General features: G+C 41.4%; 1 protein-coding gene across 1 annotated transcript in view; it reads left to right on the top strand.

Moving 5' to 3' along the window:
• DYM (dymeclin) overlaps nt 1-24,738 on the top strand; it is a 207,783-nt gene that overhangs the window by 151,567 nt on the left and 31,478 nt on the right. Inside the window, exons 18-19 of the mRNA XM_085043464.1 lie at nt 12,046-12,228; nt 22,205-22,318. Coding sequence (XP_084899590.1) covers nt 12,046-12,228; nt 22,205-22,318 — 297 coding nt within the window. The remainder of the gene's footprint in view (nt 1-12,045; nt 12,229-22,204; nt 22,319-24,738) is intronic.

The following is a 24,738-nucleotide window of genomic DNA, read 5'->3' as shown; positions in this document are numbered from 1 at the left end:
AAAAAAAAAAGTTATCTGAACAAATAATGACAAGTTTTCCCATTCCAACACCAATCCTCTAGATTTTGATAAATTGAGTCAATAGGAAGACTCATGTTACATTCCCATGGGAAAAAGCTTCATGGACTTTTTCTGATATGTAAAATTATTTTTCTGCAATAAATTAGCCAACTTACCATGTGGTAGACTGTTAATTGGAATTTGTTAGAAAACTCAGTGTAAATTATAGTTAACCAGTCATAATCACAAACAGGATTTTGGTGAGGAAGAGCTGAGGGACTCTGGGATGGATGTACAGCATACCCAGGTGCTTCGTTGTCTTTCATCAGTAATCTCTCATTTTGTCCCTGTCTGTCACTGCTGTGCTTTATGAACCAGGCTACACAAAATTAACTTTGGTCCCAAAATAGACAAGACTTCATAAATATTTCAGGAAATTTTATTTAGTTGGATAATGCAGTTTTTACATATTTCTATCAAGAGCATTTTGCTTCAACATTTGAGAAAATACCATCTGTTGCTCAGAGTTCATTTTGAAACAAATGCCTGTGTACATAAACTTCTACAATTATTTTCTGTGAGTTTTGGGTTTTCCACATCTCAGTTAAAGGTTTTTTTTTGGCATTCAGGCTGCTGCTGCTCTGCGCTTCCAGAACATTCAGCAGAGCAGTGGTCAGCAACTTCTGTATTTATCAGAACTGATGCAATGTGTTTGTGTCCAAATGTCCTTGAAAAATAAGATGGAATGTAGTGAAAAGAGATTTAATCTAAAAGTTACCCCATTTATTTGGTTTGTTTGCTATCAGCTCTCAGAAAGCTGTTTCTCATCTCCTCACAATCTCCATTTTATTCAGCTTGAGAGAGCAGTTCTTGAAATTTGTTCAGGGAGGCTTTTCAGGCCCAGGTTAATAGAATAAATGATACTTTTACTGGCAGTGAGTAGTTTTGAAGAGTTGGTAAGATAAGAGGAAAACCAAACCACTTTCCTATATTTTCTAATATTTTAAAAGAACTTATCTCCTTTATACTGCAAACCACTTCAAAGCTCAATAATGGGATTTTTCTGATAGGCTTCACATATCTTTGTTAATCTATTCCATTTAATTTTCAAAATATTTAACACCACTGAAAGAATGAGTATAGTATGTGTGCCGAGTGGTGTCATAAAGAATTACTCCTTTAATCATGCTGCTGTCTTTTAATGTATCATAAGAAATAAAAGCATTTTCCATGATTTATCTTCAGCTCTGGTACAAGATGATGGCTGTAAAGCATCGTATTCCTGCTCACAGCAGTTTGGGAGTCTCGTGCATAACCCCTTGTCAAGTGTCTGCTATCTGGGATCTGACATTTTTTATCATGCACTGGTGCTTTTTAATACTGAACCATCATAAAAACTTTCCTGTGTGCACATTGTCACCTTCTATATGAACAGCAACAGGTTGAATCACCCTTTTTTGTAATTACTGTTTTTAAACATGCCTAATATTATCTTGAGGCAGTCAAGAGTGTTTTTTTCCTGGTTTGTGGTGATTTTCTATTGTGATACCCACCTCAGTTTCCCTTTGCAGTGATTTTTGTTGTTTGAGCAGAGCAGTATCCTTACACTGTGGAAGCAGGGGCAGGATGTGGCCTCAGCAGTAACACCATTCCCTTGCCTCCCTGGCATTCCCTGAATTATAATGATGGGTATGTCTGCTCTGTGAACCCCTTCTGATTTCCGTATGCCTCCCACAGAAATTTCAATAGCAATTTTCACCCCGAGGGCAGGAATACAGAACCTTTTGGCTGCTGGGCAGGGAGAAGCACTAACTTTTCCCACTGACATCCTGTGCGTCACCAGGACCGGAAAATCATCTGCTTGGATAATATGGAAATTATGGAAACTCCATGCAGTCTTTGTTTGTATTGAGGACTTGGATTACAGAGTCTTGTGTGTGAAGTTTTTCCTCTTAGGGTCAAAATTATTCAGAGTGGTACTTCCAGTGGGAGACAACAGTTTCAAGGCATTGATGGTTTTACTCTGTTCTAGCAGAGGTGCTGAACCACAGAATTTGATCAGTGAGGAACCAGAGGAAAACTTATAAATTCAGCTTCTGTGAAGTTGACAGCTTTAGTGAGAAATCAGTCTAGTATATCTTCAATTTACTTTGATACCTAGTCAATTAAAATTGCTTAGACACTGAAGGTCTGCAAAGTCATTGAATTGTAGGATCATTTGCTTTGGAAAAGCCCTCTCGAGTTTGGGTTGGAAAAGTCATTGAGTCCAACCAATCCCCCAGCACTGCCAAGGCTACCACTAACTCATGTCCCCAAGTGCCACATCCACATGACTTTCAAATCCCTCCAGGGATGGGGACTCCAACACTGCCCTGGGGAGCTGTACAGCCCTTTTATGAAATAAATTTGCCCCAATATCCATCCTGCCCCTCCCCTGGCCCAGCCTGAGGCTGTTCCCTCTCCTCCTGTCCCTGTTCCCTGGAGCACAGCCTGACCCCCTGGCTGTCCCCTCCTGTCAGCAGTTGTGCAGAGCCACAAGGTCCCCCTGAGCCTCCTTTGCTCCAGGCTGAGCTCCTTTCCAGCTCCCTCAGCCTCTCCTGGTGCTCCAGACCCTTCCCAGCTCCGTTCCCTTCCCTGGACACTCTCCAGATCCTCCATGTCCTTGTTGTCCTGAGGGGCCCAGAGCTGATCCCAGGGTTGGAGTAGTCTCTAACATTGAGTGATTTTCCCGAATGACAGCAGGTGGTTCATAGGAAATATACTAAAATATGTATATATGCTTGTGCAGTGAGTTTCACAGTTGTTACTGCTAAGCATAATATCAAGGATTTAATACTATAGTCAGAGGTGATGCTGGGGTGATAAGGAACTGGTGGATAAATTACATTCCTGTAACTCTGGTGTGTTGTATGTAATAAAGTTTGGGAGGTGTGAAGGAAAATGGGAAGAAAATTGTTTGGTTTAAACTGCTAATTGGTGTTTTTTTGTGGCCATTTGCAAGATGTAATGTTTTGCTGTCTTATTCTTCTTCATGGTAAAAGTAAGGGTTTCTGTACTTCAATTAACATCACATAGGATAAAAAGAATAAAAGCCCATTCCAAAGAAACATTAAACCTGTGATAAGGATGCTTAAATCTGGAGTTAACTAGAAACTGAAACACAAAAATGAATGCCTGTATAGCAACTCTATCTTCCTACAAGATTGTTAAATTTCTTCCTTTTTGGAGAACCACTTACTTGCTTCAAAGAGAGTTGTCAGAAATCATCTTAAAATTGTACTTCATGGTCTACAGATTTTATTAGGTACTATATACATTAGTATTATTATTACTGCTAGTTTTAATACATAAATTGGAAACTTTGTTTTATGTAAGACCTGACATACTCCTGACAGGAGCCTACCAGGAAGTGGAGAGGGACTTTTTACAAGAGAGTGTAGTGACAGGACACAGGGAAAGCCTTCATTCTGCCAGAGGGCAGGGAGAGATGGGATATTGGGAAGGAATTCCTGGCTGTGAGGGTGCTGAGGCTCTGGCACAGGGTGCCCAGAGAAGCTGTGGCTGCCCCTGGATCCCTGGCAGTGTCCAAGGCCAGGCTGGACAGGGCTTGGAGCAACCTGGGATAGTGGAAGGTGTCCCTGCTCATGGCAGAGGGGTTGGAATGAGGTGGTATCTAAGGTCCCTTCCATCCCAAACCATCCTGGGATAGTTATCATTCCATAAGAATCAAGGTTTCAGTTCCTGCAGCACTAATTGCTGTGTAACTAACTTCTCCAGTTTTGCTGGTGACATTTTGCAGCTAAGCTGAATGTGGAGGGCTGGAATGAGAAACTTTTTCACTTGAGGAATGTCTTTAAAGTCCTTGAACTCTCCCCAAGGTAGATTGGTTCTGTTAATTAAAGCCTGTATCATGATGATCTATTTACCTTTGTACGGTGGAGTTGGGGTTGCATATGGGACTTGTCCTTTCCTGTTCTACCAGTCAACTTAAACAAAATCTTCCCATACCTCTAGGGAATACTGCTTAGTTTCAAGGAGAAGTGGAGAAGTCTTCATTTCCTTTCAACAGCAAGAAAACTCTAGTATTTCAAGCATAGTATGACAAAATAGAAATTCACAGTTTTAATTTTCTTAGTAGGAATGTTGTCATCTTCCTAGTAGCAGTTTCTTCCCAGGTTTTGTGAGATCTTAGACAATGACTGGGTTCAGTTTTACTAAATACTGTTTGCATTTTGTTGTCATTGTTGTGTGTGGTTTGGAAATACTGTCTGGGGAGTGTTTGAGTTCCCAGCCGGTGACTGTCAGGTATTTTGGGCATTGAGGTGGATCTCCTTATGCTGGTGCTTCTTCTTCCTTAGACCAGCCTCTGAAGCTTGACCCTGATTAGATATCTTCCAGAATAATTTACTTCTTCTATGCTAGTTGGGGTGAAAATCAGTTTATTTGATTTGATTCATGGGGAGGCTTGGACTAGCCTGGTCTAGAGGAAGGTGTCCCTGCCAATGAAGCTCCCAAACCAAACCATTTTGGGATGCTGTGATTCTGGGAACTGTAAAATCCTCACTAAACAGGTAAAATGGACACAGGACTATGAGAGTGAAACATCACCAAGAATCAATGAAGAGCTGAGGGAATCTGGGCCATTTTATAGTAATTTTTATTGAGTCTGGAGCCTGACTTTGAGGGACATAAAGCATAAGTTAAAGTATGTCAAAGTGAAGTGGTTTGGGACTGGAATTTTAAAGGCAGGAAGGGCATGGATGGAAGAAGGGTGATGGGGTGACGAGGAGATGAGCGGTGGATTAGCTGTAGGTCAGTTGGGTAATAAACACAGTGTGGTGAAGTCTTGTAAGAAGTACCAGTGAAGTATCTGCACCTTCCCTGGGATATATTCGTGTGGCTTGGTATTTCCTGGGCCAGTGACAAGTCAGGCAAACAAGGTTTTGGAGCATCAAAGTAGCTGGGATTGCTGCCTTGGCAGGTGTCCTGTGGTGTGTTTTCCCTCAGAGCAGACTGTTCCTGGGCTTTTTCCTCTGGGACAGGACACACACCACAGCATTTCCTCCAGGGTAGCCCTGTCATGGGCTGTGGTGGGTGGTGGCATCAGGATACAGGCTGGAAACACCGTGTTCCTCGTGGGAAATGTGTTCCTGCATGGGCTAGCTTGGCGTGGCTGGAAACCTGTCCTTTTAGCTTGCCAGTTACTTGGGAAGGCAGAGAAGGAGTGTCAGGATGGATGGTTTATTTAGCAAAGTGTCTGGCAACAAACTTTGCTCTTGTGTGACAGCTCTGCTTTCATTTCTAAGCAGTGATCAGAGATGCCAGGGTTAATTTTTGAGGTTATAATCACTATAGGCTCTGCATTTTTTCACTTAATACCTACTTTACCAAAAGTTGTCGGAGTTTGACATAGAACAGCCAAACAGTATTGCCAGTAAAAGAGATGAAGATAAGATTCTGGTCACCAAAGGCTTAGCTTTGAAGTTCCTTTGCTTGCTGAGGGTAAGAACAGCTTTCTTGTGAGCTTCCTTCATTCCCCTCCATTCTTCCACTCCTTTGGCAGAGCGAGTTTATTTTGTTGAAGGTTTTATTTTCTGCTGAAAGTGCAGGAAATTCAGACAGCTCTCTTGGAAGCTCCCCAAAGCTAATACAAACAAGATACATATGCTTCTCTTAAACTATCTAAAAATAAAGTAAATTATTTGAAAATATTTAACTATAGATATTCCCCTATGAAGACAAAAGGGAAATTTATAATGTGGATGCTGATAAATTATGTTATCAAGGTGAAATTCCCTGGAGTATCACTTTTCTGTTCCTCACAAAAGATTGAGGAGTACCACCCTGAAATCTGGAATAGCTGCATTACAGACAGAAGAAGTAACCACTGAATGTCCAAAAACATAAGTTATTGAGGTATTCTTTAGCATGTACAAAGCCAGATTAAAAAAAAAAAAAAAAAGTGATGTAAAATGAACTGAAACTGTCTGTTCAGCTATACTTTTTGTGGCTGCAGCTTATGGATCTGGAGCAGTTTACCAAATGTTTCCTGCCAGTTTCTCCTTGGTGAAAAGAATGGCAGGACTTCTCTGTTTGGGATTAATTTGGCATTCTTAGTCCTTTTGATATCTGTTAGTTGTGCGGGGTATGTATCCTTTTTTTTTCCATTGCTGACAAAATTGCCTTTATAGTCATATCTGCGTCATGGAGGAAGTAGTTGTTTATGACTATAATTTTTTATGATTTATGTTCTCAAATTGCTGAATCTCACTGAAAATATTACAGATGAAGAGCTATAGTGAGTCATCATGGACAGGGACTCAGAATGGAGAACGGACATAATTACGGTTGCCTGTGCAACCTCCAGCCTCACCTTTTCTCTGTCTATTCCTACATTTAGATGAAGCCTTCAGCCTCAGCTCTGAAGATGATGGGTCATCCCACAGTATGGATGCAGCAACACAGACATGGTGCAGCACCCCCTGATCTTCCAGTGCCTAAGGGCATAAGAGCTGCAGAGGGACTGGGGACAAGGCATGGAGGGACAGGACACAGGGAATGGCTTCCCAGTGCCAGAGGACAGGGAGAGATGGGATCTTGGGAAGCAATTGCTGGCTGTGAGGGTGGTGAGGCCCTGGCACAGGGTGCCCAGAGAAGCTGTGGCTGCCCCTGGATCCCTGGCAGTGTCCAAGACCAGGTTGGATGGGGCTTGGAGCAGCCTGGGATAGTGGAAGGTGTCCCTGCCCATGGCAGGGGTGGAATGAGATAAGCTTTAAGGTTCTTTCCAACTCAAACCATCCTGGGATTTTCTGAGTTGCAAAGAGAGGCAAAGCAAGCAGATGTCATTAAGGGGCACCCAGAACTAGCAGGGAAAGTGGTAAGTCTGAGATGGTTTTCCTTCTCTGGGTTGTGGAGTTTCTGGGAAGGAAACTATTACAGCGCATCCAGCTGTTATAAGTAGCTGCTTCGCAGCTTTTGCACTCCTGGCTCCACCAGAGAGGAACCAGCAGTGTCAGTCAGAATGAGCTAAAGCCACCAAGCTTTGACACAAAACAACTTGCACTTTTGAAAATTCAAATGTCAAAGCATTTTATTACTGGCAGCAAGTTCCCACTCACTAAAAGCCATTCATTGTCATAAGCAGTTAATTCAGAATTGTGTTTGGACATGTTTTTTTTGTCAGCCTGCATTTCCATCAAGAATTTCTTTTGCAATTACATTTGACATTTCCACTTTATTTCGTCAGGTTTCTTTGAATTAAGACTTCAGCACAGTGTGCCTTTTCCTGTTGTTTTCTTTTACCCTATTTACATTGTGCAGTTGTAGCATACTCCCTCTACCACTCTCTGCTCAGGTTTTGCTTTTTTTTAGGCAGATAAGCTTCTTCCTGCTTAGTGTGTAATTAGGAGTTATTTAGCTGAAAGTATAATTTGGTTCGAAAATTGCTGTGATATGAATGCACAGTGAGAAATGGGCCTTTTTTTAGTAGGCACCAGTGACCTGAGTGTCTGTACCCATTGTCATATGGAACGTAACACTGTTCATATGGATCTTGATACAAAGGAAAAGTTGCTCTGTTAGATCTCCAATCTGTAAAAAAGTTAGAAAGTAGATGTCTTTAGATTCACCATTATTCATTGCTTTGGTTTGGGATTTACTGTACATCCAGATAAAAGGGGGAAAACCAAATTTAAGTGAATTTGGTTCAGTGAATTTGTGAATAAGTGAATATGGAATAAGTTGCATTTAAGTGAATTCCAGCTAGCAATAAAGAAATATATAATCCTATCTGTAATATATAGTCTGAAGTATGTAATTGTCATGTGGACTAGATACGAGACTTCAGTTTGCTCACTAGTGCTTCTTAGACTCATGGAATAGAATCTTTGGAGGTTTGGGTTGGAACAACCTTAGAGATCATCCAGTGCCACCCCTGCCATGGCAGGGACACCTTCCACTAGCCCAGGCTGCTCCAAGCCCTGTCCAACCTGGCCTTGGACACTGCCAGGGATCCAGGGGCAGCCACAGCTTCTCTGGGAGTAGACCTTTGCCAGCTGTAGCTGAGTGTGCAGCATATCTTCCTGGGTTAATGATCAAAAAAGCCAAATGTCATTAAGAAATCTATCACCATCCATACTGTGCAATACCCTGGGTACCACTATGGAAATGAGCAGTGCTTGATTTCCAGCCTGGACCCAGGAATGAGGGTCAAAAGATGGGCTGGGCTAATCGGGGGACTAATTTCATCCTGGAAGACTCCTGTCCACCATTGCTTATTGATGCCATTTCATAGCATCAGAAGTCACCAAAATTCTGGTTTTCAACCAGCTATTTTTTCCATATAAACTAACTTTGGAGGAAAGAAAACAGAAAGCTGAATAATTTAGTCTCTGTTTATATTAGACAGTACAAACCACGAGGGATAGTTATGCAACATTAAGTTGAATTACACAAGGACATGCCCCCCTTTATCTCTGCAGAACTGGTAACATTTAGAGGCTGGAGATTTGCATTCATTCATAATAGAACTTTTAAAGTCAGTTTTTTGTTGTCACAATTACTAAAATAAATTTAATGTCAAATTGAATTAAAAGGATGAGCACTCACAATGTTCCACTGTGGGAACCAGAAGATGGGGACCATAAATTAAACAGGTTTTTGGTGACACTGAATTTTTGCATCTTCTACTGAGAGTGATTTGTTTTTTGATGGTAAGGAACTGAACTGTGAGCACAAGCCTGGGGTTTAGTGGTTAGGCTGCTTTACTTCTCTTGATATTTAAAAGCCATATATTTTTCAAGTGGTTTTACACATCAGGATGTAAGTATTGAATTCTGTGAAAGTCTTTGCCCAGGAGGATACCCCAGTAATTATTAATTTGTGAGGAAAGCAATAGTATTCCAGGATGGTCAGACCCAGGAACATCCAGCTCTGCCTATTGTTTGCCTTGGTTTTGAACTTTTGTGTGTTCCTTGATAGTGTTTATCAAACTCAAATTGTTTTTCCCCAGATAATGCTCTCATTCATCGTGTTTTCTCCCGCATCCTCTCAGCTTATTGCCATTCTCTTTTCTCTGGCATGATTACTTGTTTTTTCCTTTTAACAAAAGACTACCCAGACATGTACCTGGCTCTCTTTTAGCTGTTGATGCCTGGTTTATTCCATGTGCATCCAGAATATGACCAAACATCTGTCCTTTTGCCTTAAAAGTTAGAATCTTTGCAAAAAAACCACCACATTTAATTTCTCTCCTGAGAAGGAATGTGAGGTGACTACCTAGAATTACCCACAGTAACTTGTGTGCTGTGCCTACATTCCTGTCCTCTTTGCAGGCATGATTTCAGTCTCACGGAGTGGGCATCAAGCTTTTAGCTTCCACCTTTCTTTTCAATTATGGTTATAGTTATTTCTGTGTGAATAAACAAAAAAAAATAGGTGGGGGAGGACTGGTACACATCAGTGTTGACAGAGGCATTATCTGAGCCCTGTTTTGTAAAGAAATACTGTAATAATTTTAAATGTGAGATCCACGCTGAATTTTTCAATTGTAAGCAACAGGAAACTTTTAACTCCTCTCATTTAAATGTACTGTTCAATAGATTGAAACATGTCTGCGTTTCACAAATCAATATCTGGCTTTTCATATAACAGCTAATTCAGTAAAAAAGAAGTCTTATGAAGCTGCTGAGGATGATGTGTTAGTGCTTGCCATGGCCACACACATTCAGTGTTTCAGCTGTGTTCAGCTGCTCTGAAAGTAATACACAGGGTGATAAACTGCCACAACAAAATGTTTTTGTAACTTTATTTATACCTGTGTTGATACCATGTCTGGATGCAGAGGGGCCATAGCTTGATACTGATGATACAGAGCAACAAAAAAAACCACATGGCATTTTATCAGCATTTCTCCACTGTCTCATCCAAATGCTGTCCTTGGATTTATGCTTGTTTTTTCCTTTGTTTTGAAAACTTTTAAACCCATAGAAATGATTCAATCTCTAGTTATAGGAGCAGACAGTTCTCCTGATAACGTATGTGCAATGCAGGGATTCAGTGCCACTTATCTGTCTTTTATGGAGACCGTTCTTTTTATAAATTCTTTTTTGCATAGTCAGTTGTGACTAAAAATCTTCGCTGTATCTCCTGTTTTTCTTCATGGGGGTCCCAGATTCTTCAACTGGAATGTGGTAGCTGAATACAGATGGTTGATCCTGTCCATCAGCTCTTAAAAATATTGAAACTAATTACTGTGCCATAACCTCTGAACCTATTCATTGTTTGACCACTAGCATCCAATCTTTTGGATGATGGTTAGCAATGCTTTCTGTTTCATCTAGCTGTATGCCTGGGGTTTAAGGTGAACACGTTTTATTAAAAAACATACAGTTTTTGAAAAGTAGTTGTGTGGTATGTTACCTTTCTGGTAACTGCATAGATCTCACTTGATTCTGAATCATAATATTTCTGTGAAAGTCATGTAGTCTGTATTTTAGGATAGTGTCTTGGTTACCAGCTCACCCTGCTGCATTGAGGGGAGAATTATGCCAGTGCTCAGAGCTTTTAAAATACACCATAATACAGCATATTCTGAAGTAAATCTGAGTTGATAGGCAAGCACCATTCCCTGGAAGTGTCCAAGGCCAGGTTGGATGGGGCTTGGAGCAACCTGGGATAGTGGAAGGTGTCCCTGCCCATGGAAGAGGGGGTGGAAGGAGATGAGCTTTAAGGTCCCTTCCAGCCCAAACCATTCTGGGATTCTGTGATCTAGAAGAAATGCACCTTACTTTGCATTGAAAGCAGCCAGAGCAAAGTGGTAGCAAAGAATTTTGCTCTTTATGAGTCTGAACAGTATAATAAAAATTCCTGTGTTCTCTTCTGCCTTGGTGAGAGCATACATCTGCCACGTGACAATTCCTACAGTGCTGCTTAAGAGTAGAAAATAACTGTGTGCAGATTGAATGACAGCCCAACAAAATGCCGTTGTAAGTATTGCCTTGTTATGAAGAATTTAAGTTTCTTGTGATAACTCAGAAAATGAACACTTTGTGGGCAGTCAGCAAAAGGAAATGTCAGTGTTTGCATTGTTCATACCCAGCAGAAAATCTCAAGTTGGTTTAGTATGATTCACATTCTTGCTAGACCTGTAAAGTCTCACAGTTTGATGTAAGGGAGAGAACTTAATGGTACAAAAAAGGTAGAATTGCCTTTTTTTACCCAATTCCAAGGTAGGACAGACAGCTCTCCAGTCTGAATAACCATATTGGAGATAATCCTGATGAGGAGCTGAAGGAGGGAAATCCAGACAGCTGTCAGGAGTTCACATGCCAGCTTGTTCAGCTTCAGAAGTTTGAGTTTCAGAGTCATCAGGAGTGATTTGTCAAATGCACTGACAAAATGCAAAGCTCTACAAGTTTGTCTTAGTGTGAAGGCACTACAAAAGGAGATTCCTTTTTATCATTTATTACAAGTGTTCTTCAATGCCAAGAGAATAATTCTTAAAAATAGTCAAAGAGGAAAAGTCTGGTAACAGTGACAGATGTTCAAGGTGCAGTGGTGTTTGATCCAGTTAGTTTTCCGTCTCCTGCCTTTGCTTTTCTCTTTCATCCACTGTTTTTTATTTCTCTGGTATTTTTTCTCTGTTTTCCCTGTCCCTCTTTCCTGTGTAGGGCCTTGACATAAAATGTTATAAATTAATTATATGCTGAAGTGCTTTTACTTAGAATAAGAAGGGTTGAAAAGACTGTGTCCACTTAACCCATAGTGAATTTGGCTGATTACAATGTGGTAATGCTTTATGTCATGACTCCTGTTGGGAGAATCAAGCTATGAGGCTGAGTGCTAGTATGATGCGTTTCAATTAGAATTTTGGTGATTACTGGAGATAAGAGGTTCTTTTCCAGATACAAGGATGCCAGATTTGCTCACCATAGAGACATTACTCAGCTAATACCTTTATTAGTAATAACTACCTGTGTGCTGCCTTTATTACTCAATATTTGACAATGGAATAGATCACACTGACCTTCAACTCCTTTCTTAAAGGCGCAAGACCTGAATGTGATTGAGGAGGTGATCCGAATGATGCTGGAGATCATCAACTCCTGCCTGACCAACTCCCTCCATCACAACCCCAACCTGGTGTACGCGCTGCTCTACAAGCGGGATCTGTTCGAGCAGTTTCGAACTCACCCCTCCTTCCAGGACATCATGCAAAATATAGACCTGGTGAGTGATGCGTGACTTCAAGGATGGTTACACATGATTGTGTGATCTCTTTTTACTCCTAAAGGTGGAAAATGTTCTTCGTCTTCTATCAGTTTGGTTTAAAATGTTGAATTTTCCTTGCTCCTGTTTTGGGCCTGCACTGTGATGACTTCTGGGCAACATAGAAACACAGAGTTGTTTGGGTTGGAAGGGACCTTAAAGATAATTTAATTCCAACCTTCTAATTTCTTTAACAACCGTTTCCCACATTTTTAACTCAGGAGAATCGGGGAGGTTTTGAGATGCTTCTGGTAAGGAATTCCCAAGCTGTGACACATATTTTACCCTCCAAAGGGAGGACAGTGTCAGCTTCTCTTGACTGCCCCTTGTTAGAAATCTGTCTTTCAGGGAAGCAAAAGCTAATTTTCATCATCAAACAATCTTTTTTCTTTTCTCTTACTCCTATCACCAGCCTATCAATGATTACAGGGAATTATTTTTAAAATACTGAGGAGCAGGCATTCAGCTGCCTTATTCCTTGGCTGTATCTGAATGTGTGTTGTTTTCACCTACCAACTGTTCTCTTCACAGCAACCTTTCCCTTGTGTAAGGAAACATTTTAGAAGGAAACAGAAGAAAATAGCTGTGGATGAGAAGCTGTTACCAGTGTGACTCTCCATGGAGTATGACTTTGGGAAACAGTTGTTAATTATTTCTGCATCTGATAGTAGTTTTAATGTTCATATGGAGAACCTGAGCTTCTGTTAGAAAAATTTTAATTGTTACAAGTGTTTCTCTGTCTTCTAGTCAGTATTTGCAGAGCTGAGCAGTGCTTGAAGCCCTACTTTGATCACTGGATGCAAAATACTGGAAAGGAGGGCTGAGAAGGGTGCTAATTCCCTGGGTGCAGTTAATAACACATTAATATGTCTAATAATCTGCAGAGTTTCTGTTTTGATTTGCTTTTAATTACAGGAGAGTGACAGATATCTGACTGCCCATAAAGAAAATTAGTTTTAAATGTTGAACTGAAATCCTGCTCTGTACCTATTCCTTCCTCTTCTGTTTTCACTTCATATTTTCCGGTCATGCAAGAGTTTGGGGAGTGGAGGACTTGAAGCTCAAAATTCTCCAAACTTTCAGCAGCTGCACACTACAGGCAGCATGATACTGTCTGCATGATTAGAACAAGGTGTCTTCAAGTTGTGCAAAGAGGATATAGTGCACTGAAGATAACAGTTGTCTACACTCCTGACTGAGACAGGGACCTTCTCTGGTTACTTGTCTACATCCAGGATAACTGGTGGTGGCCAGATCCTTCTGCTTGAAGCCCCGTGCCTCCCACAGACAGCCTCCTTTCCTTTGTAACACTTAAATGTAGGTTTTCCTCAATAATTTAAACAATTCCTCCCCAAAACTATTTAATATTGGGTTACAGCATAATGCCAGTTACATTCAGAAACTATTTAAAGCTTTCCAAGGGAGCATGTTGAATTTTTAAATAGCTCTTTTGTTACAGAAGCGAGGATGTCAAAAAAAGAATTTTTTAAATTTTTTTTTTAAATGTACCTGTCACCATCTGGCAAGTGGTAAGAGCTGTCAGGCTTGTAGATCTGAATAAAAGATGAGATTCATCTGACTCCTCATCTACCCTGTCACGTCCTGCACTTCATACACAGTATTGGCAGCACCACACAGAACCAGTCTTTGTCTTATGTGCTACAGCCAGAATGTTCTAACTGGTCTTGCTGTCCCTTGAAACAGTGGCAAAGCATGCTCCTTTTACTGTACACATTGCAGGGAGCTGGTCTGGGAACCATGTGGGCAGGATCTGAGAAGAACCAAAATGAGTTTCTGTCTCCAAGGACTTACCAGGCTTTTCTCTGCAGTAGTGGAGCTGGAGTTCCATCCTCACAGCTGTATGGGACACCGTGGATGTCTGAAATGTAGCTGTGCACTAAAAGGAGTCAGAAAAAAAACCAAACCTTAAAATATTTGGCTCAATAAATTTCTAAACTGTATCTTGCTGGAAGCTGGGAGAATATACTCATGGGGAGGATCTCTCTATTCTTGACATGCTCTTTTATATATTTTAGCATCCATCCCAGCCTGCTTTCAGATAGAATAGTGAGCTGGCCAGGCTTTTCATGTGACCAAGCCTGGTTATTCTGAAGAGGATGAATCCACCAACTTCTTGTGTATTGAGGAGCTGTGTTGGGTTTCGGGCTGTTGTGATCAATGGAATTTTATGGCCCAAATTGTGTGAATTGTAGATGGAAATGGTAAATGTTGCAACTTTTGGTAATGGAAGAGTGGGCAAGAAAAATTATCTCTCTGAAGCTCCCAAAGTATGTCTGCAGGGCCTCTGCCACATCCTGACTCCCTCTCTTGGTACTTTCTGTGGTCCTAAACAGGAAAATAAGTTTGGATTATCTGCACCCCTGCTGCACTAGAACCTTGAGTAATTTTTGACCATGGCATTTAGTGACAGGACAAGGGGCAATGGCTTCCCAGTGCCAGAGGGCAGGGAGAGATGGGATATTGGGAAGGAATTGCTGGCTGTGAGGGTGGTGAGGCTCTGGCACAGGGTGCCCAGAGAAGCTGTGGCTGCCCCTGGATCCCTGGCAGTGTCCAAGGCAGGCTGGACAGGGCTTGGAGCAACTTGATCTAGTGGACAGTACATTGTGATTGGATTAGAGGGCCTTTAAAGATCCCTTCCAACCCAAACCATTCTGGAATTCTATGATTGCAATAATCAGATCGCTCTAGAGATTCATGTGAGCAGAAGGTGCCTGTTAAACACCGTTTCACTCTGACATCCCTCTAGTGAATTCTGCCTACCAATTGATGAAAGATTATCCAACCATAAACCATAGTCCAGATTTGTATTTCATACAGAAATACTAACAGTGTGATAATGTTCCATGCTGCAGAAATCAAACCAAAATACAGAGCATGTAAAGTCTCTAATGAGTTTTGGACACCAGAACAGTTGCCAGTTTGCCTGTCAAGAATGTATAAAATAGATATGACATATAAAGACTTAAATGCTTATTATTTTTACTCTGTTGCACACAATGTACTCATCAACCAAAAGGAAGCATGGAAGAGGTGAAAAGGCTAAAAATTTGATGAAGAATTAATTGGAGAATGTACTGGGGATGTAATAATGAGTAGGTGATGGTGCAAATAGAAAAGTAATCTGCTGCAGTTCCGTGTGTTTATACAAGCAGAGAATAACCTGGAGGTGTCCTCTAAGCCTACTCACACTGGAGACATCTTAGCTGGGTTACTCTGGTTTAGAATATCAGAATCATATAGGTTGGAAAAGACTTTCTAGACCATGGAGCCCAACCATTCCCCAGCACTGCCCAGGGCACCACTGACCCATGTCCCCAAGTGCCACATCCACATGGCTTTTAAACTCCTCCAGGGATGGGGACTCCAACACTGCCCTGGGCATCCTGTGCTAGAGCTGGACAAGCCTTTCCATGAAGGAATTTTCCCTAATATCCAACCTGAACCTCCCCTGGCACAGTTTGAGGCTTTTTTGTCCTGTCCTTTGTTCCCTGGAGCACAGCCTGACCCCCTGGCTGTCCCCTCCTGTCAGCAGTTGTGCAGAGCCACAAGGTCCCCCTGAGCCTCCTTTGCTCCAGGCTGAGCTCCTTTCCCAGCTCCCTCAGCCTCTTCTGGTGCTCCAGACCCTTCCCAGCTCCGTTCCCTTCCCTGGACACTCTGCAGCCCCTCAGTGTCTCTCTTGTCCTGAGGGGCCCAGAGCTGTCCCCAGGGCTGGAGGTGCCTCAGCAGAGCCAGCACAGGGGACAGGCACTGCCCTGGGGCTGTGGTCACCCCATGGCTGGGACAGCCCAGGGGCTATTGCCCACCTGGGCACCCCTGGGCTCATGCTCAGCTGGCACCATGAAACAAATTCCAGGTAGAAGTAGGAGCTGTAGGAAACAGAATCTCTGAATGTGCTGATTTGCCATAGGAAGGCTGAAGTGATGTGGTATTTTTCAAATAAAATGCTGCTGTGGAGGGAAATGGAATAATCTCTTTCACATACTTGTGGGTTTGCAGGTCATAAGGAAAGACTTTTCCTAGGTTAGTAATAATGAAGCACTGTGGTAGGTTTTCAGGGACTTCAGCGTTGGAGACCTCTGGATAGCAGACATTTGGCAGCATGGCACTGAGGCAGAGGACAAACCAGCATAGGTCTATAGGCACAGGTCGATATGGGGATGCCTCTGCAGCCCCACCAGAGCCCAGGCCAGAGCAGGAATTGCCCAGGTTACCTGCAGCACAGACCTGGCCAGAGTAACTCTGTTCCTCACAATTTGGACCATTCAGTTTACTCTGGAGATAGCACATAGTCTCTGTGTGCTTCATCATTGAGGCAAAAATGGGTGAATGTGTAAGGGTCATCGGTGTATTCACCACTTTATGTTGAATTCTACTTATTTGCCTCTGTGTTTTTATAAATAATCTAAAAATCACCATTGCAAAGTGATTGGGAACATATGGGAATCATTAATGCTGTACAGAAGAAATTGAAATCAAAATACCTTCTGTTTCTTATTACTTTACTTTTCATTTTAGAAAGTCATTTTAGTAGGAGATAGTGCATCTTGTTCAGCTAAAATGGGATATTCATCTTCTGGATGGTGAACAGAGAGGAATGCTATGGTTCTTCTTCTGGCCATGTGCAGAAATATTCCAGCTGGGAGCTGTCTATATGCCTCCACTTCAGAGGTGGTCTATAATTTGGTCAGTGATTTCAAATATGTCAGGAATTTGGTGGAGACTCTTTGCTTATCATTCCTAAAGATGTGTTTGGTTCATGGCCATGGTGAGAACTCCTTGGTTTTCACTGTTCTCATATTTCCTATGAGCAAGCGACTGATACAGGTGGTGGAACAGGCCTAACTAGGAGCTGCTAGAATTTTGTTTGCAAAATACTCTGATAGACATCAGGAGGTCGGCAGCAATGGCTTAGTGATGCAAAGGACTTGATTTATGCAATTTCCTACCAGGAATCTAATTCTCCAAAGACATTTTCCTGCTAGATTTTAAAATCAATCAAGTTGGCTTTACTCTGGCATAGCAACCCTTATTTTAAGACCTGCAGGATTTAAGAACTAAGTTTTTATGACTTTCCTTAAAATTACCTTAGAAAAACCTTGATGCTGCTGATTACCAGAGCCTGCCTAAATACTCTAAGGATTTGGGGGTTTCATGTGTTTGGGTTAGGTTTTTTTGGTTGTTGTTTGTTTGCTTAGGGGGGTCTTTTTGCCTTTTTCTTTTTTCCCCACTCCTACACCCTAGGAGTGGAGAGCAGTACACCTGGAAAAGTTCATGTGTCCTTGAACACACTCCTCATTTCAAGGTGATTCTGAAAAATACAGTACTTCAAGTTTGCTGATTAACCTATTGTGTTCCTCCTGCTGTTGAATCACCTGAAGCTGTTTCACCCTTTCTTAAATCAGCGAGGGTTGGTTTGGCCTCCTGTTTGCTCCAGGTATAACTAGTGGACACTGTATAGCTGTGATTTATGTTTCCTTACAGAAGCTACTTAGTTGAAGTGCTAATCCTGTGGTACTTTACGAGAGGTTTGTTTTCGTCTATTCTTCTCCATTCAGTGTTCCATTAATACACCATATTACTCTCCCAGTGGTAAACATGGGTGGAAATAAAATACACAAAGTGTTTCTTTCAGTCACTTTCTGAGAGAAACAAAACTGACAAAACCAGGTTCAAAATGTTTTCATTTTGTGCCAAGTGATTCTTTTCTTCTGTCTTGCAGAGCTGACCTTTGCAGTTGCAGGCAGAGGAGGCAGAAACGTGTTGTAATGTTATTTTTAGCTGGAGGAGAAGGAGAGGAGCTGTCATGTTCCTTAGGCAGCAGCACTGCCTGGGTTGCCGCAGGCCTCACGGCACTTCAGCATCTGCTGACAGAATCCAAGTGCAGAAAACATCTTGCTCTTGATAGATCTCCTGTTTGCATGCTGTAAAGGGAAATATTTTGCTACTTCAGCCTTGCAGCCCAATTGAAAACAGTGGTTGGGTGAAATAACAGACACTGTAGTTGTTCCCTCACAATCTCAAAAATAATCTCGAAAAGCTAAAACATTGCCTCTACATGAAAAATGTTCCTAAATAATTCTAATCTCGTAGTACTTTTAATCTCTGGCATACCTTTTAAGTTTACTGTTTACAAAACAAAAGAAGAAAGTACGAGTTTCTCATGGAAAATCGATTTGTAGGAAGAAATTCTTCACTGTGGGGGTGGTGAGGCCCTGGCACAGGGTGTCCAGAGAAGCTGTGGCTGCCCCTGGATCCCTGGCAGTGTCCCAAGCCAGGCTGGACAGGGCTTGGAGCTGTCTGGGATAGTGGAAAACTGTCCCTGCCCATGGCAGAGGGTGGCACTGGATAGTGGCACTTTAAGGTCCCTTCCCAACCAAATCATGAGTCTATGATTAAAACCAGTTTTGGAAATCACTATAGAAAACAGTTTTTGTTTAGAAATTTTAATGGTATTTTAATAGAAACTCTGGCAATGCCTGAGCTGGAGATGGCCAAGCCAGGTCCCCTATGCCCATCATACCACATGTCTGGGTACCTTGCACAGCCAGGATTAGACTGCAGAGGGCAAGGCTCTCCATACACCTCTTTATCTGGGCAGGGATCAGATATTCCTGATGAGGGGTTGTCTAATCCTGGATTAGATGTGCCTTTTAATCTCTGTTAATATGGAAGCCAGACTGGAGAGAGAGCTCCTTAGAATGGGTTGTGTTCCTTCATGGAGAGGCCTTTCAGTGCTCAGCATGACTAAAGAAAGAATAATTCACAGCAACTTGTGGAGTTTCTTCTTACTCTTCTTCTTAAGTAGTCTTTGAAGTTGTTTTCTGTTTTCTTAGACCAGTTGCCCAAGAGATTAATAAGAAAACTAATTTTTAGAGTGTCAGGAAGACACCATCTCTCAGCCTTGTTTATTTGCCCTAAGATCTGTTTTTTTCTATTCATACAGTCATATGCTCAGTTGGTTTTAAAACATGTACTAAAACCTGAAATTCATTTAATAGTATTCACCCAGTTTATTTTTTCTGGTTCATTTTACTTTCAATTGGACAAGGAGTTGAAATCTGTTAATTTTCATTTTTAATTTAAATTCAGCTCTCTTACTTAAGTGTAGAAGATAATTAAACCTCTTTCAAAAGAAAAGGCTACTCTTCCTTAATATGATGTTGAGCTTTTATATTTTTATATTTGACTGCATTAGTAGGAAAAGTGTTAGACCCACTGCTACCAAGGTTGGAGTTTGGGCACAAGGGATATGATGCTGGATGCTTTTTTGTTTTATTTCTGATGTGGAGCTACCAAGCAAATGCCTTTTTTAGGATCTCTTTTGTATAGTTAAATCTTCTTTTATTCTTTATTTTTGCTTTTCTGTTCTTTTACTTCATTGGGGTACTCATTGGTACCTGTCTCACTGGGGTATTGTGCTCATAGGGTCCAAAAGAGAACTACTCCATTTCTACATTTCATTGTTTGAAGTAGTAAGGCAAATAACATCTAGAGATAAGAATCATTATTAAAGTAGATATTTTTAATTTTAGTCATCGACTACATATCAAAAATAGCCATTCAGAGTTCTCTAAAATGCTGACATAGCCTGAAAATACTGGAAGCCTGTCTTGCTTTTGTTCTTTTGAAATACAACCCAAAGAAGATTAGTACCTTTACCACAAAAACATAAGTCTTTTAAAAACATGTTAAGATTGAAGGGTTTGACTTCCCAAAATAGTAAATGTCAGAATTCAGGGAGTATCTGTGAGCTTCATTCAGTTTTTTTTACGCATTTGCATTATGATAGTATTTTATCCTTTTGATTAAAAGCTAAATATTAAGTTTTGCTTTTGTTGTGGTTTAGCAGAACTTGAGCTAACAAGGCAGTGCCACTGGGATGGATTCTCTGCAGAAGCCTGCCCTGGGCAAGGATGGGTTTCACCAGTGATTACTGACAACAGAGGAGTGTTGAAATGCAGGAAGATGTTTTTTTCTTTCAAAGTTTGTGGGCAACTTGCTCATTCCTCTGTGAGCTGTGTATCCTCCACCAGCAATTTGTCCCAAACTCTGTGCCAAAACCATGTCAGCCTCACTCCGAGGTCCTCACGCTCTTTACACAAGCTGTTTCTTGCTGTTTTACTCTGTTATTTCTGGGCCCTCCCTCCAGCTCCTTTGCTTATGAACTCAACACATCTTCCTACTCCTGTTTTTTTTTAAGGATCAGAGATCACAGTGCTCCACCAGGTCCTTATCTCTAAGAATGTAAAAGCCTACCTGCAGCGTCTGCCAGAGGCAGTGAAATTCTCTCTTTCTGCTCAAGTGTGGAGATAATCGTAGGGACAGCACGGAAGATTAAAAGTGAATTTTCTCTTGACTGATTTCCGTACTTCTGTTGTTAGAGACAAAACAAAACTGGAAAAAAAGCCAAATCAAACACCAAAACCCCATAACAACTCCAAAAAGCAACTTCCAGCAATGTTAGTCTGCCTCTATCTCATTCACTTGGTGCAAGAGTTTCTAGAAATCCCAGCAAGTCTTTCAGCTCAAAACAAGTGCTGGACTTTTGGTGGGGGGAGTCACAAACAGGAACAACAAATTTGAATCTCACAGTAATCAAGCCATCAGCTGTCTTTGTTTTATGAACAGCAGCTGAGCTGGGAGGCATAATTAGGGTAATGGTTTCTGGCTCCAGCTGTGTCTCACTACAGAACAAAGAGAGCTTAGCAAAGATTTTGTAGTATAATAACTTTTCCCCCCTTCTACTTGGGAGAATTAATGAAGATTACTCGATGGACTGGACTGTGATTCAGATACAAGTGAACATCAGTATTTTTCCACAGAGCATGTGTCCAAAGCTCTCTGGATTTTGCAGAACCTACCATCAGCATTGTGCTTGCCTCCAGCTCAGGGGTAGCCAGGTGTAGACAGGCTCTACCAAGTGCCTCTTGTGGTATTTCCAGAAGGCTCCAAGTAGGTGTTGAAATTTTTCCCTGGACCCTTTTTGTGTTGTTTTGAGTCCTGGATCCCCTGCATGACTGTGGAGTCTCCCTGGGATAAGGGATGGGGTTTGCAAAGTGTGTTCTTTTTGGATGAAAGGAGCTGTAGAAATGGAGGTTTTCTGATGTCCCACATGGAGAATTGCCGGTGGGATGTCTGCTTCTGGTGTAACCTACTGAGCTTGGAGAGAGATAAAAGTTAAAACCTGATCTAACTGAGTTTGAGCTAATAAGGACCAGCTGGGTCACAGAAAAGAGGGTGGGGAGAGAAATATGGGGAAAATCAGCTTGACTTAACCAGGGGGATGTCTGGAGCCTAAGAGGGAATGTGCTGGTCCTTGGGCCTAGAATCCAGGATGTGGATGGTATGTGGGGCACTTGGGGTGGATAATCTGGGTAGAAGAGGAGCTTTGTGGACTCTCTTCTCACCATCCATTTGCTGTGGCTTTGAGTGCTACACAACCCCCAGGTTATCATGTAGTCTCTCATACTGAGATACTTAATAGTTATCTTAAAGCCTTTTGTCCAGAAGTCAGTGACACTATAATGATTTAATTTAATGCTTTACATTCAAAGTAAATTTCTAGCTCAAATTATAAAAAAGACTGGAAGAACTCAAAAACCTGACGGGCAGAACTGACAGAAATACAGGTGTATGTCAGTGCACAGTACTTGAAAATGTAAATTTATTAATTCAGCTATGTGTATTAAATTGTAAAATCATCTGCCTGTTACAAGGGACTGCAGAAGGCTGCTGAGAGTTGTGCTAACTTGACATTAACAAAGTCTCCCTGGCTGTGACACAGGCAATAATGTGATTATTCTTTAAGAAGTGCAGATACAGCAGTGCCAAAAAAGAAGATGACAGCTTTGTGTATAAATTGATCCAAAGATCTCTTCTTTTCTATTTATTTATGTGCTGTGATGTTTCATTCCAGGTGATCACCTTTTTCAGCTCCCGATTAGAGCAAGCTGGAGCTGAGCTGTCAGTGGAACGAGTCCTGGAAATCATCAAGCAAGGAGCTGTTGCTTTGCCCAAAGACAGGCTAAGAGTAAGTGCTCAAGACTTCATCACTTAAAGTGTACTACTCCAATCAATTACACATATAGGTCCTTTGTAATATCAAAAAATCATATCTCCTATCAGTAGTTACTGATAAGTGATTACATTCTCAATTGCCATATGTTTATGTTTTCATTTAAATTCCTAATTTCTGCTAAATGTTTGGGTGAGTTTTTGTGATTAGTTATTAAATTGAAGTGTGTGGAGGAATTAAAATTTGCTGAAGCAAAGGTTTTCTTCATCATATCCTGAAGATGCAGGCTCCTCTTTCCATCTGTTGTTTAGTTATGCTGTAACCAAACATTGATAATTCTCTTTTTTGATTAATTTCTTGTTCTGTCCCTAGTGTTCTGCACCTTGTCTGGGTCTATATTAAATGCTATAAGGATAAATTTTGGGGGCTTTAGTTAAGAATTACCCAGCCTAGTGAAAATCAGTTCAGGACCTGTAAGTGTAGTCAACATGATTATGAGCTCTCTGTGTAATTCTGAGCAGTCCCCTCCATTCCTTTCTGAGAATCTCTCTTGAGGGATTTACCAACTTGACAGGTTTTGTGAGGCTAAAATCCATTAATGGCTGTGTGATGTTTAAATACTGCAATAAAGAAATCTGTGTGAGTGGGTAAGTAAGCAAATGGGGGTTGTGTGTGTTTTTAAAAACACGAATCTTGTTTCTGTGTTATGCCAAGTGTGTTTTGACTACTGTCTGTTTTCTGTAGAATTATCTTTGTTCCTACCCTGTGATAAGAGAGTGAGACCACCATTTATTTTGTGGTAACTTTAGTAAAATATCCTCTGGTAAGGCACACTGAGTCTGTACAGCCACTGGCAGTGGCTGGTAATTTATTTATACACTGGTAATTTTAAAACACCCAGTGGGAATTTTCTAGCTGGCTGCGTATACTAATGTCTTTACTGCAGTTCCCAGTGTCCCTGAGATGGCACATCTTTAGTCACTCAGACTGAATTACTTCGGGAGAGGTTGCTCTGGAGTCCTGAGCTCAGTACAGGAATAGCCTGAGTAACACCAGAGGAGTTGTTGGATCCAAATCCAGCCCTTCAGGTTGTCCTTTCTACACAGTAATGCTGTGAATACAGAGGAACACTGAAACTTTGGCTGTTTCTATGACAACTTATTCTTATGTGCAGATAATTAAAAGCTCTTATGTTGAGGCTACAGTGATTCCTTCTTGACACAGAGCCATCACCAAATAAATTCACAGCTTAGAAAAAAAATGAATGTTTTTTCAGTTATTGAGTGTGCCACATCGACTGACATGTCAGACCACAATTTACAGAAGTGCCGTTTCTGGAACTCCCATCAAGTTTAAATTTCCTGCATTAATGATATACAATATTCAAAATTATATATTTATATTGCCACTTAAAGCAACAAACCAGCAGTTTCTGGCATGTGCCAAACTCTGTAAGGCCTCACCAAACAGTCAAGTACTTCCAGTTTTAACAATCCTTAGTGTTGCTTGGAGCACTTCCCTTTCCTCTGGAGCACTTGAGTTTAGGGACAGATTTATCAAGTGAATACAGCCAGCCTGGCATATAAGTCTTCTGTACTGCCCACTTACACCTATTGGTTGGGGGTTTGTTTGGGTTTTTTGTTTGTTTGTTTGTTTTGTTTGGGTTTTGTCGTTGTGGGTTTTTTTGTTTGTTTGTTGATTGGGGGTTTTTTGTTTGTTTTTTGTTGCTTTTGTTCGTTTGTTTGCTTATTTGTTTTTGTTTTTTCTTTTTTAATACTTCTGCTGAGCAGCAGTTTGGCTGGAGCAGGTTACTTCTCCATGCAGAAAAGTTGGTGACATTGACCTTGGGAGGGGGTATATACATATATGTATATATATGTGTGTGTGTGTATTTGTGTATTGTCATGCATCAGTTTTTACATGCAAATAACATCCTTACTTTGCACAGATAGTGATGAGGAGCAGCACACGTTTCCCTCTTGTAGAAATGGCCTTGTAAAGTGTTTGTGCCCTCTATCCTTGTGCCTCTCTCTCCTGGGAATCTCCCAGTTCCTCAGGTCTTCCAACGTCAGTCTCTGAGGTTTCCAGAGGAAGCTATTCTAAAGCTCAACAAACTCATATTAAGATCAGACTGAAGATATAGTTACACAATAACTCTGGCAACTCTGAGGCATTTCAGCAGCTAAATAAAGGAGAAAGCTTTAATCCTCGTGTCTTTAATGACACTCTCTGGGCAAGTCTGGATGGGTGGGAGCAGCCCTACCCACGCAGGCTTTGATGGCACTTTTCAGGGAGTTGTGCAGAGCCACAAGGTCCCCCTGAGCCTCCTTTGCTCCAGCCTGAGCTCCTTTCCCAGCTCCCTCAGCTGCTCCTAGTGCTCCAGACCCTTCCCAGCTCTGTTCCCTCCCCTGGACACTCTGCAGCCCCTCCAGGTC

The sequence above is a fragment of the Lichenostomus cassidix genome, chromosome Z (genome assembly GCF_008360975.1).
Source record: "Lichenostomus cassidix isolate B80296 chromosome Z, HeHo_3.0, whole genome shotgun sequence".
NCBI lineage: Eukaryota > Metazoa > Chordata > Aves > Passeriformes > Meliphagidae > Lichenostomus > Lichenostomus cassidix.
Note: the sequence above shows the minus strand (reverse complement) of the source record. Positions and strands in the feature narration are given on the sequence as shown.